The sequence below is a fragment of the Xiphias gladius genome, chromosome 15, assembly GCF_016859285.1.
Source record: "Xiphias gladius isolate SHS-SW01 ecotype Sanya breed wild chromosome 15, ASM1685928v1, whole genome shotgun sequence".
Classification (NCBI taxonomy): Eukaryota; Metazoa; Chordata; class Actinopteri; order Istiophoriformes; family Xiphiidae; genus Xiphias; species Xiphias gladius.
Window position 1 is genome coordinate 1,364,343 of NC_053414.1, and position 12,311 is coordinate 1,376,653.

At 47.9% G+C, this 12,311-nt stretch overlaps 1 protein-coding gene across 1 annotated transcript; it reads right to left on the bottom strand.

Moving 5' to 3' along the window:
• Window positions 1–958: 958 nt before the first annotated feature.
• fastk (Fas-activated serine/threonine kinase) lies at window positions 959–8,981 on the bottom strand (the record flags this gene model as incomplete). Its single annotated transcript, XM_040146162.1, has 10 exons — window positions 959–1,992; window positions 3,638–3,752; window positions 4,228–4,924; window positions 5,777–5,868; window positions 6,207–6,366; window positions 6,503–6,719; window positions 6,799–6,947; window positions 7,225–7,412; window positions 7,631–7,970; window positions 8,339–8,981. Coding segments are annotated over 10 exons (2,688 nt in total), but the record flags the coding sequence as incomplete, so codon positions are not given.
• Window positions 8,982–12,311: the final 3,330 nt, after the last annotated feature.

Below are 12,311 nucleotides of genomic sequence, written 5' to 3' on the forward strand. Positions count from 1 at the left end.
ATTGTACGACACCAAACACACCAGGACATCAGCTCAACAGCGGTTCTAACTCGGGACTTGTCAGTTTTGCACTTGACCTGGACTTAACGTGGGTCTTGGTGGCCGAGATTTACCTGCGGCTTGTTTCTCAGTGTGACGAGGGGGACGTCAGTAAGTTAAAATAATAAAGGTTGATTAAAAACGACACAGAGTCTCGTTCAGTTTGGTTTCAGGTTTTATAGACATTTGAATTAATAGATTTATAGAATATAAACAAGCTTCTTTCCCCTCAAACATCAGTCCATCAGTCACCTGATACACAAATAAATAATCTGACCTTTGACCCCGACAGTAATCACCCACACATCATCCGAAGGGATCCTCCGGGCCTTTGGCACACACACCACGTCTACCGTGGTAACACTCACCCCTCCCCTCCGCTGGACAGCCGTGTGCACTCAGAACTACATTACCCATCGGCCCCTGCTCTTCACAGAAAAAAACCACTAACTCCCAGTTCCATCATCTGATTTTATATAGTCCCACACATGCATCGTCATTGTCGTTACCACAGTTACCAAACATTATAAAAAGGGACTCCCCCAAACCCCACCCTGAAAAAAAGAATGTTTGTTCATCCACACAGCGACCAATCAGATCACAGCCTGCTCTCAGCAAACACGAGGACATGTTGATGGACCAGTTTGCTGTTTTTTCACTTTCTGCCGACCACATTCCAAATCAAAGCGGTGCCACACCTGCACAGGTAAGAGCAGCACTGATGGTGCGTTCGAGGAAGCTCAAAACATTTTTAATGTGAGAAATTTAAAATACAGAAGCTTTGATTTACAACATTCATGTTTGCTGACTGTCTTCAGAGCTCAGGGTCCTTGAACTCAACAAAGAGTTTTCAAAAACACTCTTAATTTAACAAAAAGCCAAGTTTGACTAAGGTCATGTCCTCGGTCATATTTCTGTAAACGAGGGGGGGGGGGGTCCTAATGAAATTAAGAAGAGTTTACATTCTACAGTTATACACGATGGATTTTTTTAAAGCTGATTATAATTTTTTGGAAATAAATATTTTGGCTGTTTTAAGGCAAAAATAAAACTAAAAATGAAAAAGTTCATCAGTCCTCGAACAGAAAAACAGACATGGCACCGGACCATCACAATAAGAGAAAAAAAACTTTTAAATGTTCAGAAAAGTGTACAGACTTTGGTTGACGTTGGTGGGGTTCTGCTAAGAGAGCTTGGACTCGCAAACTTTACAGCCCTGATGGTGGGTTTTCACCTGCGGCAAGTTAAACTTGATTTTCATAGAACAGGAGAATATGAATCGAGACGGCGATGATTGATTTGGAAAGTGGCGGGTTGGTCCTTCTAAGGTGTTACTGAGTCTGTGAGTCCACCTGCACTTTAATGCTCAGTGTTCAGCTACAACTGATCATTATTTTCATCATTTATTCATCTGTTGATGATTCTGATTAACTGATCACTCATCTGGTTTATAAAAATCTTGTCCATCTTGGTTTCTCACAGTCCAAGGTGACGTCTTCAAATGTGTATTCAACAGACAAACAGAAAACTGACACCAGAGAATGAGTGGAGCTTTTATGGACTAATGGATTAATAACGAACATAATTAGAAAATTAATCGTCAATAAAAATAATCATTAGTTGCAGCTGTAATCTCAATGAACAGGACAATAATGTGCTGATGAATCCTCATAGATAAGACATTGCTGTTCAGAGTGCTGTGCTAACAAACTGCTGACCCCTGCCCCCTACTACAGACCTCCACACACACACACACACACACACACACACACACACACACACGCACGCACGCAAACAAACAATCACACACACAGGCACGCACACACACACACACACACACACACACACTCACACACACAGAGGGCGTCATAGTGGGACATCCAGCAGCTTCTTGTGCAGGTACTGCTTTACCTCCTCGATGCCGTTCAGCTTCTCCAGCTCGTGGTACGGGAGCTGAGAGGGGACAAGAAAGACAAAAGGTCATGTGACAAACCGCTGGTCTAGGGTGTTGTTAGCCCACCTTAGCAGGAAGACTGGAAGCAGGGAAACATTTAGCCTCGCTCCGTTAAAAGAGAAATCCACCCTCCAGCGCCTCTGAGTCTGTCTGATTTATGTGTTATAAGTTGTTTACTGAACAGGTGTAGAAACAGAACTTTAAAAGGAGACATTGTGGTTTTAGCATTGGACTTTGGACTTCAGTGAGCAACAGCCGCTGGAGGCAATGACCAAAAACGGCACTGAACTCATAGTGAACCTGTGAACCCATAGAACTCTGTCATAACTCTGCTGTCAACTAAACCAGCTGACTACAGGACGGACTGCTGACAGCTGGTTAGATGACAAAACACAAAGTCTTGACCTTAAAGTTTCCTGGAACTGGACCTGGCAGGTGAGCACCTGATGGCCAGGCCACTCATCCCAAAGCTGTGCCATGGGGGCAACGCATTGTGCGCCCACCACTTGCGAGGCTGGACACGAGGATCAGGTAAATCGGTTGGTGAGGAAGCTGCTGGACGGACTTGGTCTGTAAGGTCTCCAACTTCCACTTTCAGTGTAATTTTTCTTGCATCCCAGTTAAGGCTCGGACATGGCGTCAAGAGCGGGCCATGTTCAAAGCCTCCGTTGCGGAGGCGAATGCTTGGACTTGGGGCAGCAACCAAAGAACGTGTTGCTGGACACCAGCGGTGAAGGAAACCAACAAACTCAAGAAGGACTCTGGCTCGGTTGGCCAAGCCGGTTCATTGGCAGCAGTGGGTGAGGTCAGATCTGGGAGGAGCTCAGAGAACCTCTGCTCCATCATGTTTAAAAGAGTCAGACATCGGCTAGGATGTCTTTGGAGCTTCTCTGGGCATGCTCAGCTAGGAGGAGACCCCAGGTAGGGTCGGGCCTATAGACCATGATCTCGGTGACTGATGCTGTTCAGAGCAATCGCCGATAGCCGATGTCTCTGCCAATGTCAAGACGATATCTGGCTGGTAGTAGTATTAAATGGATATTTAATTCAACTTTCCCTGCCTTAGTGCCACATCAGCATCCCCCACGTATAACAATCGACACACACACACACACACACACGCCAACTCCGAACAGCTGACTGACTTTTAAACAAAGACCTGTGCTGTTAGTCTGCTGAAGCAGGGCAGAGATCAGTTTCTCAGTTGGCTGCTTCTTTCAGCCCTAATTCAGACAGACAGAAAGAGAGAGAGAGAGACGGAGCCACAGAGAGAGACAAGTTTTGCGCCTACCTCCGAGAGATTATATTGGATATTTGGCAATTTCACAGGGTAATGAAAGGAAGATCTGACTATGGAGAACATCGCCCAACCCTAACCCAGGGCAGACCAAAAATATGCTAGAGGGACTATAGATCCATCTGTCCCGGGACACCTTGGGATCCTCCAGAAGCTGTAGGACATCCAGATCAGCGGTGGAAAATAAAACAATAGGACAGCAGTGTCTGTCTGCCTGAAGATAAAAGGTGGATCTAAGGAGACGAGGTGGAAAATTCAGAAGAGAGCCTGAAAGAATGCGCGATCCCTAGTTCTCTGGGTCTAAAACATATAAATATGTGGTGTTTGAGTTGTGCAAAGCAACTGACCTGAAGGATGATGTATCCCAGCAGCCTCAGGTGTCGGTCTCTCATGGCCCGAGAACCGACCAGAACCTCAGAGTTGTGGCAGTAATGCCACTTATCATTGACGGACATGATGACCCTGCAGAGACCAGACACACTTACTCGGTGAAGTTTTACATATCGTGACACCTGTGTTATACGTGATACGATGTGAAGTCCATCAGACAGACAACGCGTTCTGCTAGGTTTATTCAGGTTCACTCAGACCATGAGGTGGGCTTTACTTGGGCGACCCATCCAGGTGGATAAAGACCCGACCAGGTAGATAGAACCACTCAGTTTACACCTAACGCCTAACCCACTCACCTGTCTGAGCTGTGTGCGCTGCAGTGGCTGAGTGGGGACTAGAGGCTTCTCTGTGAAGCCGCCTAGCTAGTGGGGGACATGGGTTAATTGTAGTGTCTACGGATCGGCTTCATGTGAGGTGTTCAGGGAAAATCTGTAACTTGTAGCTACAGAAAGTAAGTTACACTCTCCCCCTCTAAACTGAGTCACATGCTGCGTCGCCCACCAGCGCAAGGAAATTCTCAACTTGAGGGAAACACTGGACTGACCTCCTGATTTGTCTCTGGTCTGTTGAGAGGGTGTCAGGATCTGGTCGATCGGGGGGCTGAAGCTGTGGCGATGATGTGGGCCCTCTGTCATTCCCGGACCCCTCAGAATACGTCACGCCCTCGTAGAAACCTGGCAGCTCACAGTCTGTCCCCTGGTTCCCTGGGGCCCCTGTGCCGCCCTCGTCCTCCAGGATCTTCCCGATGGAAAACTGGAAGAGTGAGTCTGGGGCCGCGGCCCCTGCAGGTCCCTGAGGCGGGGCCAGGCCATCAGAGGGGGGGCTGCTGAGCGTGGAGCTGTCCTGGCTCTCCAGTGAGTGCTCCTTTGCCAGACTGGAGTAGTACTCTGCTGCGGGGACATAATAGGGGCCATAGTCCAAGTGGCCGCCGTTAGCTCCGGGCCGAGGGGGTCCCGAGGACACCGTGGCACCCGTTGTGCTGCGGATGTGGTGGGGCAGGAAGGACCTGGCCTCCATGGCCCCACCCATCGCCTCGGCCACCTGACATGGCTGCTCAGCACCCTCCTCCAGTGCCGCAAATGGAGAGAACCTCTGGAACTCTGAAGTCACCACGGCAACCGCACCATCAGTCGGCTTGGATGCCACGGCGACACAGGACGGAGGAACAATGCTCAGAGCCAGACCAGCTCCTGTCCTGATGGGTAGAACCCGACCAGAATTGTCCATCCACAACACAAAGTCTGGAGACAGCAGGTGATAATCAAGTTACAACATTCAGATGTAAAGTATGACAAAGTGCAGTAAAAACTAGGGCTGTAGTCTGCCAGTCTCCCAGTCGACCGGTTGGTCGATATGCTCTCATCCGACCAAATTCGCATTGGCTGGACAGTCGCCGATGTTACTTTCATAAGGAGGAAAGTGCTACATCAACAGCCTTCCAGGATTAATCCATTATTTACTGCGGTGGCTGGAGGAACAGACCACCTGTTAAAGGGAGTGGGGGGGGCAAAGTCGTGAAAACACCTCAGTTTTCACACCTCTGAACTGGCCCAACCCAATGGAGACTGCTCGGCCAAACTTATTTAGCATTTACTGAACGTTTACTGAATGTTTACTGACATTCTGTCAAAGAAGATGTCGCTTTGGCTGCATTTTGTTAAAACAAACTTTACTAACAGCAGTTTGCACATCACAGCTCAACAACCTACATGGCAGATCATCTAAAAACCGTAGGGTCCCTTGTCTGCGTTGGGATGCACCAGTTTATATAGTTCTGGTTTCAATGTGAATATGGGCAGGTGCTCGCTGGTCGGCTCTGAGCCTGTTGTTACCATTTCAGTATAAAATAATCAGGTTAAAATGATTTAATATGCTGCGAATGCTCATTTAGGCTAATTAGGCTCACTCGGTGCACTGTGGCCGATTTACTTCATCTAGAGATAACATGCAGATTTTGTTTTTCCTCCTGTGACCAATCAATTGGTTGAAGAGTAGCTACGATTTCAGTCAAATATTATCTGGATTTTCTTTGGTTGACTACAGACCTAGCACTCAGTGTATAATACCTGTGTGTAGTCTTCAGTGTGTAGTACCTGTGTAGTATCCCGGGGCAAGTACTTCATCCTGTTTGTAGTTTTGTTCTCCAACCAGCTGACGCAAGGCCTCAGCCACCAGACCCTTATAACTGACAGAAGACATACTGATCAGAACCAGTCAAAACCACTTTCAACTGACCCAATCCAAGTTTAGAACCTGTCAAAACTATCCATACCAAGCTAGTCTGAACTGGCCAGAACCAGTTACAAAGAAGACAGTCAGAACCAGTGAGAGAGAACTGGGAAGGAGTGACTCCTGCTGATGCAGATCAAGTTCTGCTGGAATTAATTCCTTTGAGAGGAAACTGACAAAGTTGAAAACATGCTGATACCTATCAACATCTTTTCAACTCTTGAAATGGAGTAGCTCTAAAACAGCAGCAGGTGTGCACAGGTTTCTCTCTGTGTGTATACAAGTGTGTGTTACCTGTACTTGCGGTTGACCTCATCGGCAGTCAGGACATGGTCAAACATCAGGACCTTGTGGGCATCCTGCAGTCGTGGTCCGGTGTATTCGCGGTACTCCAACTCCACAGCAGCATCCAGCAGAGAGAGGTACCTCCGGACAATCAGAGCGTATGGACTGTCTGTGGGGACGGACAGGGGATTTGTTGACCAAAAAAATGCTGCTTTACTGGTTGGCGTGATGATTTTTACTGGTTGAACTATGTTTTTTCTTTGGCTGCAGAGATGTTGTTTTATTGGTTGTGCTGTGGTACTGACTGGTGACGTTGCTGATGAAGGCAGAGGAGAAGACTCGGTGCAGCACCAGGCCGGGAAAATGTCCCAGCTGGAACAGAGACATGAGGATGTTGACAGTGGCGAGCGGAGAGCTGAGCGCCTTCAGCTCCACCACCTCCTCCAACCGAGAGAAGAACTGCTGCTCATTGGACGGACGATAACTCATCCTGCTGAATGGAAACACCAGCTTTTGGATCACCTGAGGAAGTAGATGAACACTCCTGCTGATTCCTGTACACAAGTACTTAAGACCACATGACCACCTGTCCTGTTCTTACCTTACTGTCCAGGTATTCTGCCTTCTTCACCAGGAAGTCTGCGATGGTGTCGAGCAGTCGTGTCTCTCTCAGTCGATGGCGAGCGATGTATTTGGCAATCAGAGCCATCGTGTAGGGAGTGATGCTGTCCACCTTCTTTGGCAACTCCTCTGACAGAGAGCAACAACCAACAGGTCACACAGGGAGGTTGGGTTCCTACAGCATTTTGCATTTGGTTCCTAATTGAGACAACATCTGGATTCACTCATGCCAGATGCTAAAGAATCTCAATAGCTCCTAACTCTTTTTTTATAGGCAATGGCCAAAACATTCAGGCATTGGACAACTAATGGTACTGAACCCGGTCCGTTGTGTGGTCGGCGGTGAAAGGTTGAAAGCTGATCGTGATCAGATTCAATAAACATGCGATCAAACTCCAAACCTTACCGGCTAGGCTGCTGATGAACCTCTCCTGCCTGTTCTGGTAGAACAGGTGAGAGCTGAAGATCAACTCCAGACTCTTGTTGCTCGCCTCTCGAGCGCACGCCGCCAACATCTCATCCAGCAGTGCCATCTCCTGGTCACGAACACCACTGACACTCGCCAGAGTGTGTTTGACCAGACGCAAGATCTTCCTAGAGACAGACACGCAGACTGACGGTTAGTACTAATTAGCGATACGGTTACCTTTCGTTAAAATCCCTTACCGACATCTTCATTGCTGGGTACATTTGTGTAATTTTAAGTTGAAAGGTGAGGGTTTCACCCTCATACAGTGTAATAAAGTTAACATCAAGGTGTACACATGACCCGCTCCTCTCGTTACACCCACGCTGAAAGGGGTTTTTCTCACCTGTTGGCAAGCAGTTGTTCAGGGTTTGGAGGCGTGTTGTTGTTGTTAGCAGTGGTGGCCGCAGCGCCCCCTGCAGCCGCAGTGGGTTCCTGCGGCTGCAGCGAGCGCCACTTGAGTCTGTAGTATGAGAGCAGCAGGAACAGTGTCTGTGGGTGGCGCTCTCTTTCCAGGTTCTTCTCCAGGCCGGCCAGGCAGGCCTCGGTCAGGGGGTGCTGGCTTCCCGGGTGGAGCTTCATACTAGAGCTGAACACCATGGACACGTCCTTCTGGTTAAACTGGTTCAGTCTGGACTGAGACTCCGCCTCCAACACCTGGACCACCTGAGAGTCGCTGGGAAGACCTGAATGTATGCAGATGAGATGACAGCAGCTTGGATAATAAAAAAAGCGACTTAAGAGTCAGCTAAGCTAAACTTAACTTTGTGAAAATGTTTTCTATCTTTTATGTAGGCAAGCTGTTGAGCAGTTATGTCACACGTGATTATTAAGGCATGACATCATCTGGCAACTTTTCAGGCAGGCTACAGCAACTTTCCTCTGAAATGCATATACACTGAGACACACCTGTGGAACCTCACATGAGGGGAGTTTCTCCTCGAAATAAAGCCCATTAAACGGTCAGAGACCAGTGAAAGCGAACTAATCGTTCCAACATTGATCTCTACCTGCTCCCTCTTTGTTTTATAATCACGATCACACATCAACTCACCGAGTGCTGCCACGGCGTACAAACAGTTGACAATGCTGAAGTTGTCAAACTTGGCGCAGTCGTTGACGATAGCATTACAGAGAGTCTGAAAGTCCTGATGCTCAAGGATCTGACGTCCGTCACCCCCCTCAGCTCCTCCTCCCCCTGAAGCCTCAGTGTCGTCCCCTCCAGTTCGTGGCGGTGGCGTAGCCTGCAGTAGCTGTCCTATTTTCTGCAGGGCGACGGGGTAGTGGTTGTGGGAGATCTTGGCCGGGTTCTGGGTGACCCAGCGCAGCACCTCGTCAGGCCGCCGCGAGCGCTCAATCAGACGCTTCATGGTGAAGAACGTGTCGTAGCTCATCTTCTCATGGATAAAGTTCCATGTCTTCTTCTTGCTGCTGGGGACGGCGGCCCCTCCACCTGGAGCCCCCCCTCCGTATGTATGGAAGTGGCCGTGGTGCTGGTAGTGTGGAGGCAGTGGTGGTGGAGCCAGGTGGGCGGGCTGCGGGTGGGGGTGAGGATGGGGGTGGTAGTGGTGGTGGAAGTGTGCTCCTCGGTGGGCGTCGGGACGGCCCTGGTACAAGGGGTAGGCAGGGGGAGGTGGAGCCTGGTGAGGGTGATGGGGGAGGTGGGGGTGAGGGGGGTGGGGTGCTTCGATCACAGGCAGCCCAGACCTTCGCCCCTGTTTAACCCCACCTCCTCCCCCTGCCCCTCCTGCTCCCCCTCCCCCTCCTCCCCCCGCGGTGCTGTAGAGGCGGGTGGCGTACATGGCGACAGACTGAGCAGCGGGGCCGGGGCGGCAGGGAGGGAGATGGTGAGCTCGGCTCAGGAGGCGCCACCCAGTGGACAAACACAGCATAGTCCAACAGCCAGGACGCCTGGAGGCAACAGTACACCACTCCTAGAGAGAAGCAGAAGAAGAAGATGTGGCTCTGTCCTAAGTTAAAAATTCAGCTGCCAACAGCTGGAAAGATAAACGTAACTGATTAACATGTCGCGTCTGGTTTGTTTAATCTGCACAGAAACAAAAATGAAAAACCCAGAGTTTGTGGCTTTACGGGGAGTTGCTTCTTGTTGGAACTATTTCTTGGTGAAAGGGGTAAGGATGTTCAGAATCCAGAGGGTTTACAACTGGAAAGCTGGAACAGCCAGGTCCACATTGTTTACACAGGACCATCAAACCACCACCGTGTTATGAGCCACGACAGACATGCTCTTATTGATTTGAATGACCTTAATCTACACTGACAAATGAAGAAACACCTCCAACCCATCAAATTTATGGTGGTGCTGGTGGTCTTGAAAGTTTGAACAGTTTGAAGGAGGAGGATCACACACAGACTCTTGTCATAGACTTCCTTCCAATGATTTGGCTTAAGCTGAAACACTGAGCTCTGATTCAGTATAATGCTGTTCGAACAAGCTATTTGGAAACATGAGTGACATACCGTTTACGCGGCGAGCGCCACAAGCTGGAAAAACGACGGCAGCAAACCAAAAGCTGTGACAAACCGCTCAGAATCAACATGACTCTAGACTGGAGCTGCAACTAACGATTATTTTCATTATAAAATCTGCAGATCAGTGATGGTTCTGGTAGCCAGTTCCATTTTGGATCTGGTTCCATGGTAGTAAAATACCTGGAGTCATTACGCTCTGCTGCCAACAAATCCTTTATCGAATCTTTAATTTCCGTTCTCTGTTTAGTCTCTGTCGCCTCTCTGACTAAAGACTGATGACGTAAACAGACGTGACAAATGCTCCAAAGTCAACTGAACAACTGTGAAATGTCAATAGGCCCTTTGTTTAAATATCTATCAACTGTCCAGCATGTAAAAGTAAGACCTTATTATTTTTGACAACTTCAGGAGGAAGAGTGCTCGGCCTCAGCCGACCGCTGGTGTTACACCGTATTCTTTGACCTGCAGCAACAACCAGCTAAGGTTCAGAGCATCCTAGTGCAGTACATCAGTGATTTATGACATTACTGTATATTTGCTGAATAATAAAGTAGAATGAATATTATTTTCACTGTGTTGTTTTAACTTGTGCAGCTGCAGCACAGGCCCTAGCCCCGCCCCTCCCAGCGAGGAGTATACTGGGTTAATAAACGTCCCAGAGCAGAGATAAAATATATGGTGAAACTCCTAAAACCCTTCAGTTCAGCAGGACATCCACAGTTTGGGTTCTATATTTAACCACTGTAGTTTATATTACAGTCAGTGTTTGGTAATTGGTCCCTAAATCACAATTAAAACCACCAATTAAGGTGTTATTAACATGATCAGAAGAAGCAGGATTCTGAAATATCAAGTTTTATCTTTCGTTACACAAAACAGCTGAGATTAGTTTTGTTTCTGCGTTTAGCGAAATGACAACAGGACGTTTTTTCCTTGTTGAGGTTCCCAAATGTCTTGTTTTGTCCGACCATCTGTCCAGAACCCAAGCAGATTCAGTTACTGTCAACAACAACACAGAAACACTCATTTGATGATCAAAATAGTTGCAGATTAATTTTCTGGCAACGGGTTAATCGACTAATCGCTGAGTGACTGAGGATAAGACACTGCACCGATGCTCCTCCAGGATCAACTGACACCTGCTGCTTTCAAATGTCCAGCTCTGATGAGCGACTGAAAGCTCCGGAAAAGCCAGTAAGTCAACTTTGAGTTCAGATCACTTTGTTGAGCCACCAAGTTTCAGTTTAACCAGTCTGAAGATTTTTACCAGATAAATACGTCTGAATCAGAAGTGATCAACTTTCAGTCTGACAGCTACACACTCCCGGTCTACCCCCCCCCCCGACCTGTCAGCTGACCTCAGACCACAGGCTACAGTTAGCCGGCTAACCGGCCAGCTAGATGCTAACACTGTGAGAAATACGTCACTACTATGTCATAGAACTATAATGACGTCATGCTTTAAGTGACGTACTCACATGCTAACGGTAGCCGGCTGTCAGTTAGCACCCCGGCTAACAAGGCTAACAGTAGCTTATCGATGAATTCACTCAAACATGATATGACAGTGAAGCTAACTGATGCTACATGCTAAAACTAAGTTAAAATAGAGTAAGTGTAAACTGGGCTAAGTTTGCTGTCGGCTATAGTCTGTTAGCCTATTACCATGTTAGCATCTGTCTGCCCTTCTCCCAGCAGCGCTGCCGGATAGCCTGCTAACCAGCCAGGTTCTACCCGGGTAAACCAGTTTTATCCCTGCCCGGCAGTAGCGGGATGTTTACCTCATTGCTCAGTAACACCGGCAGCTCCGCTCTGCTGAAACACCTGAGGCCGCAGAGAGTGCGGGTTCAGCAGGGAAACAGGCAGCGGTCAGTTGCTTCATTCCTCCGCACAGCCCGCAGCCATCATCCGCTACCCGGCATGCAACTGGGGTGGGGGGGTGGGGGGCAGCGACCCCTGGCGGCTGCTGTCGGTAACCTCCCCCAAACGTTTTATCTGCTCCTTATTTTAATAATTTATTTAAAACGATGGACTCACTGAGATCATGGTCTCTCTTTAAACAGAGACCAGAGGACAAGAATAAAAATAAAAAACCTCAATTTATAAAGGCTGTATTAACTGTAACTAATACACCATTAATGGTTAATAAATCATTTACTAATGCTTCATAGATCAGGTATGAGACATTAACTGTTGCGTTGCCAGGTTGTGGAGGTTCCTCCTCCTGCAGACACTTTGTCTTTTTATCTCTTGAATTCATCAGGAAGACGTCTCCGTTGGACTGTTGGACCGCTGATCTGCTGGAGAACAGCTGCAGGACATCTGGACCCTAATCTATTTAGAAACTGATCATTAACATTTACGGCTGCAGACCTGACGGGTTATTGTAGAACCTTTTATTAATGATTTATTAACAGGCATTAATTGCAGGTGACTGACATTTGGTGATGGCTCATCAGAAACTGAGAAACCGAAGAGGTTTTTTTTTAATGTGACTAACATTTCTAACTGCAGACCTGATGGAATATTAGAAA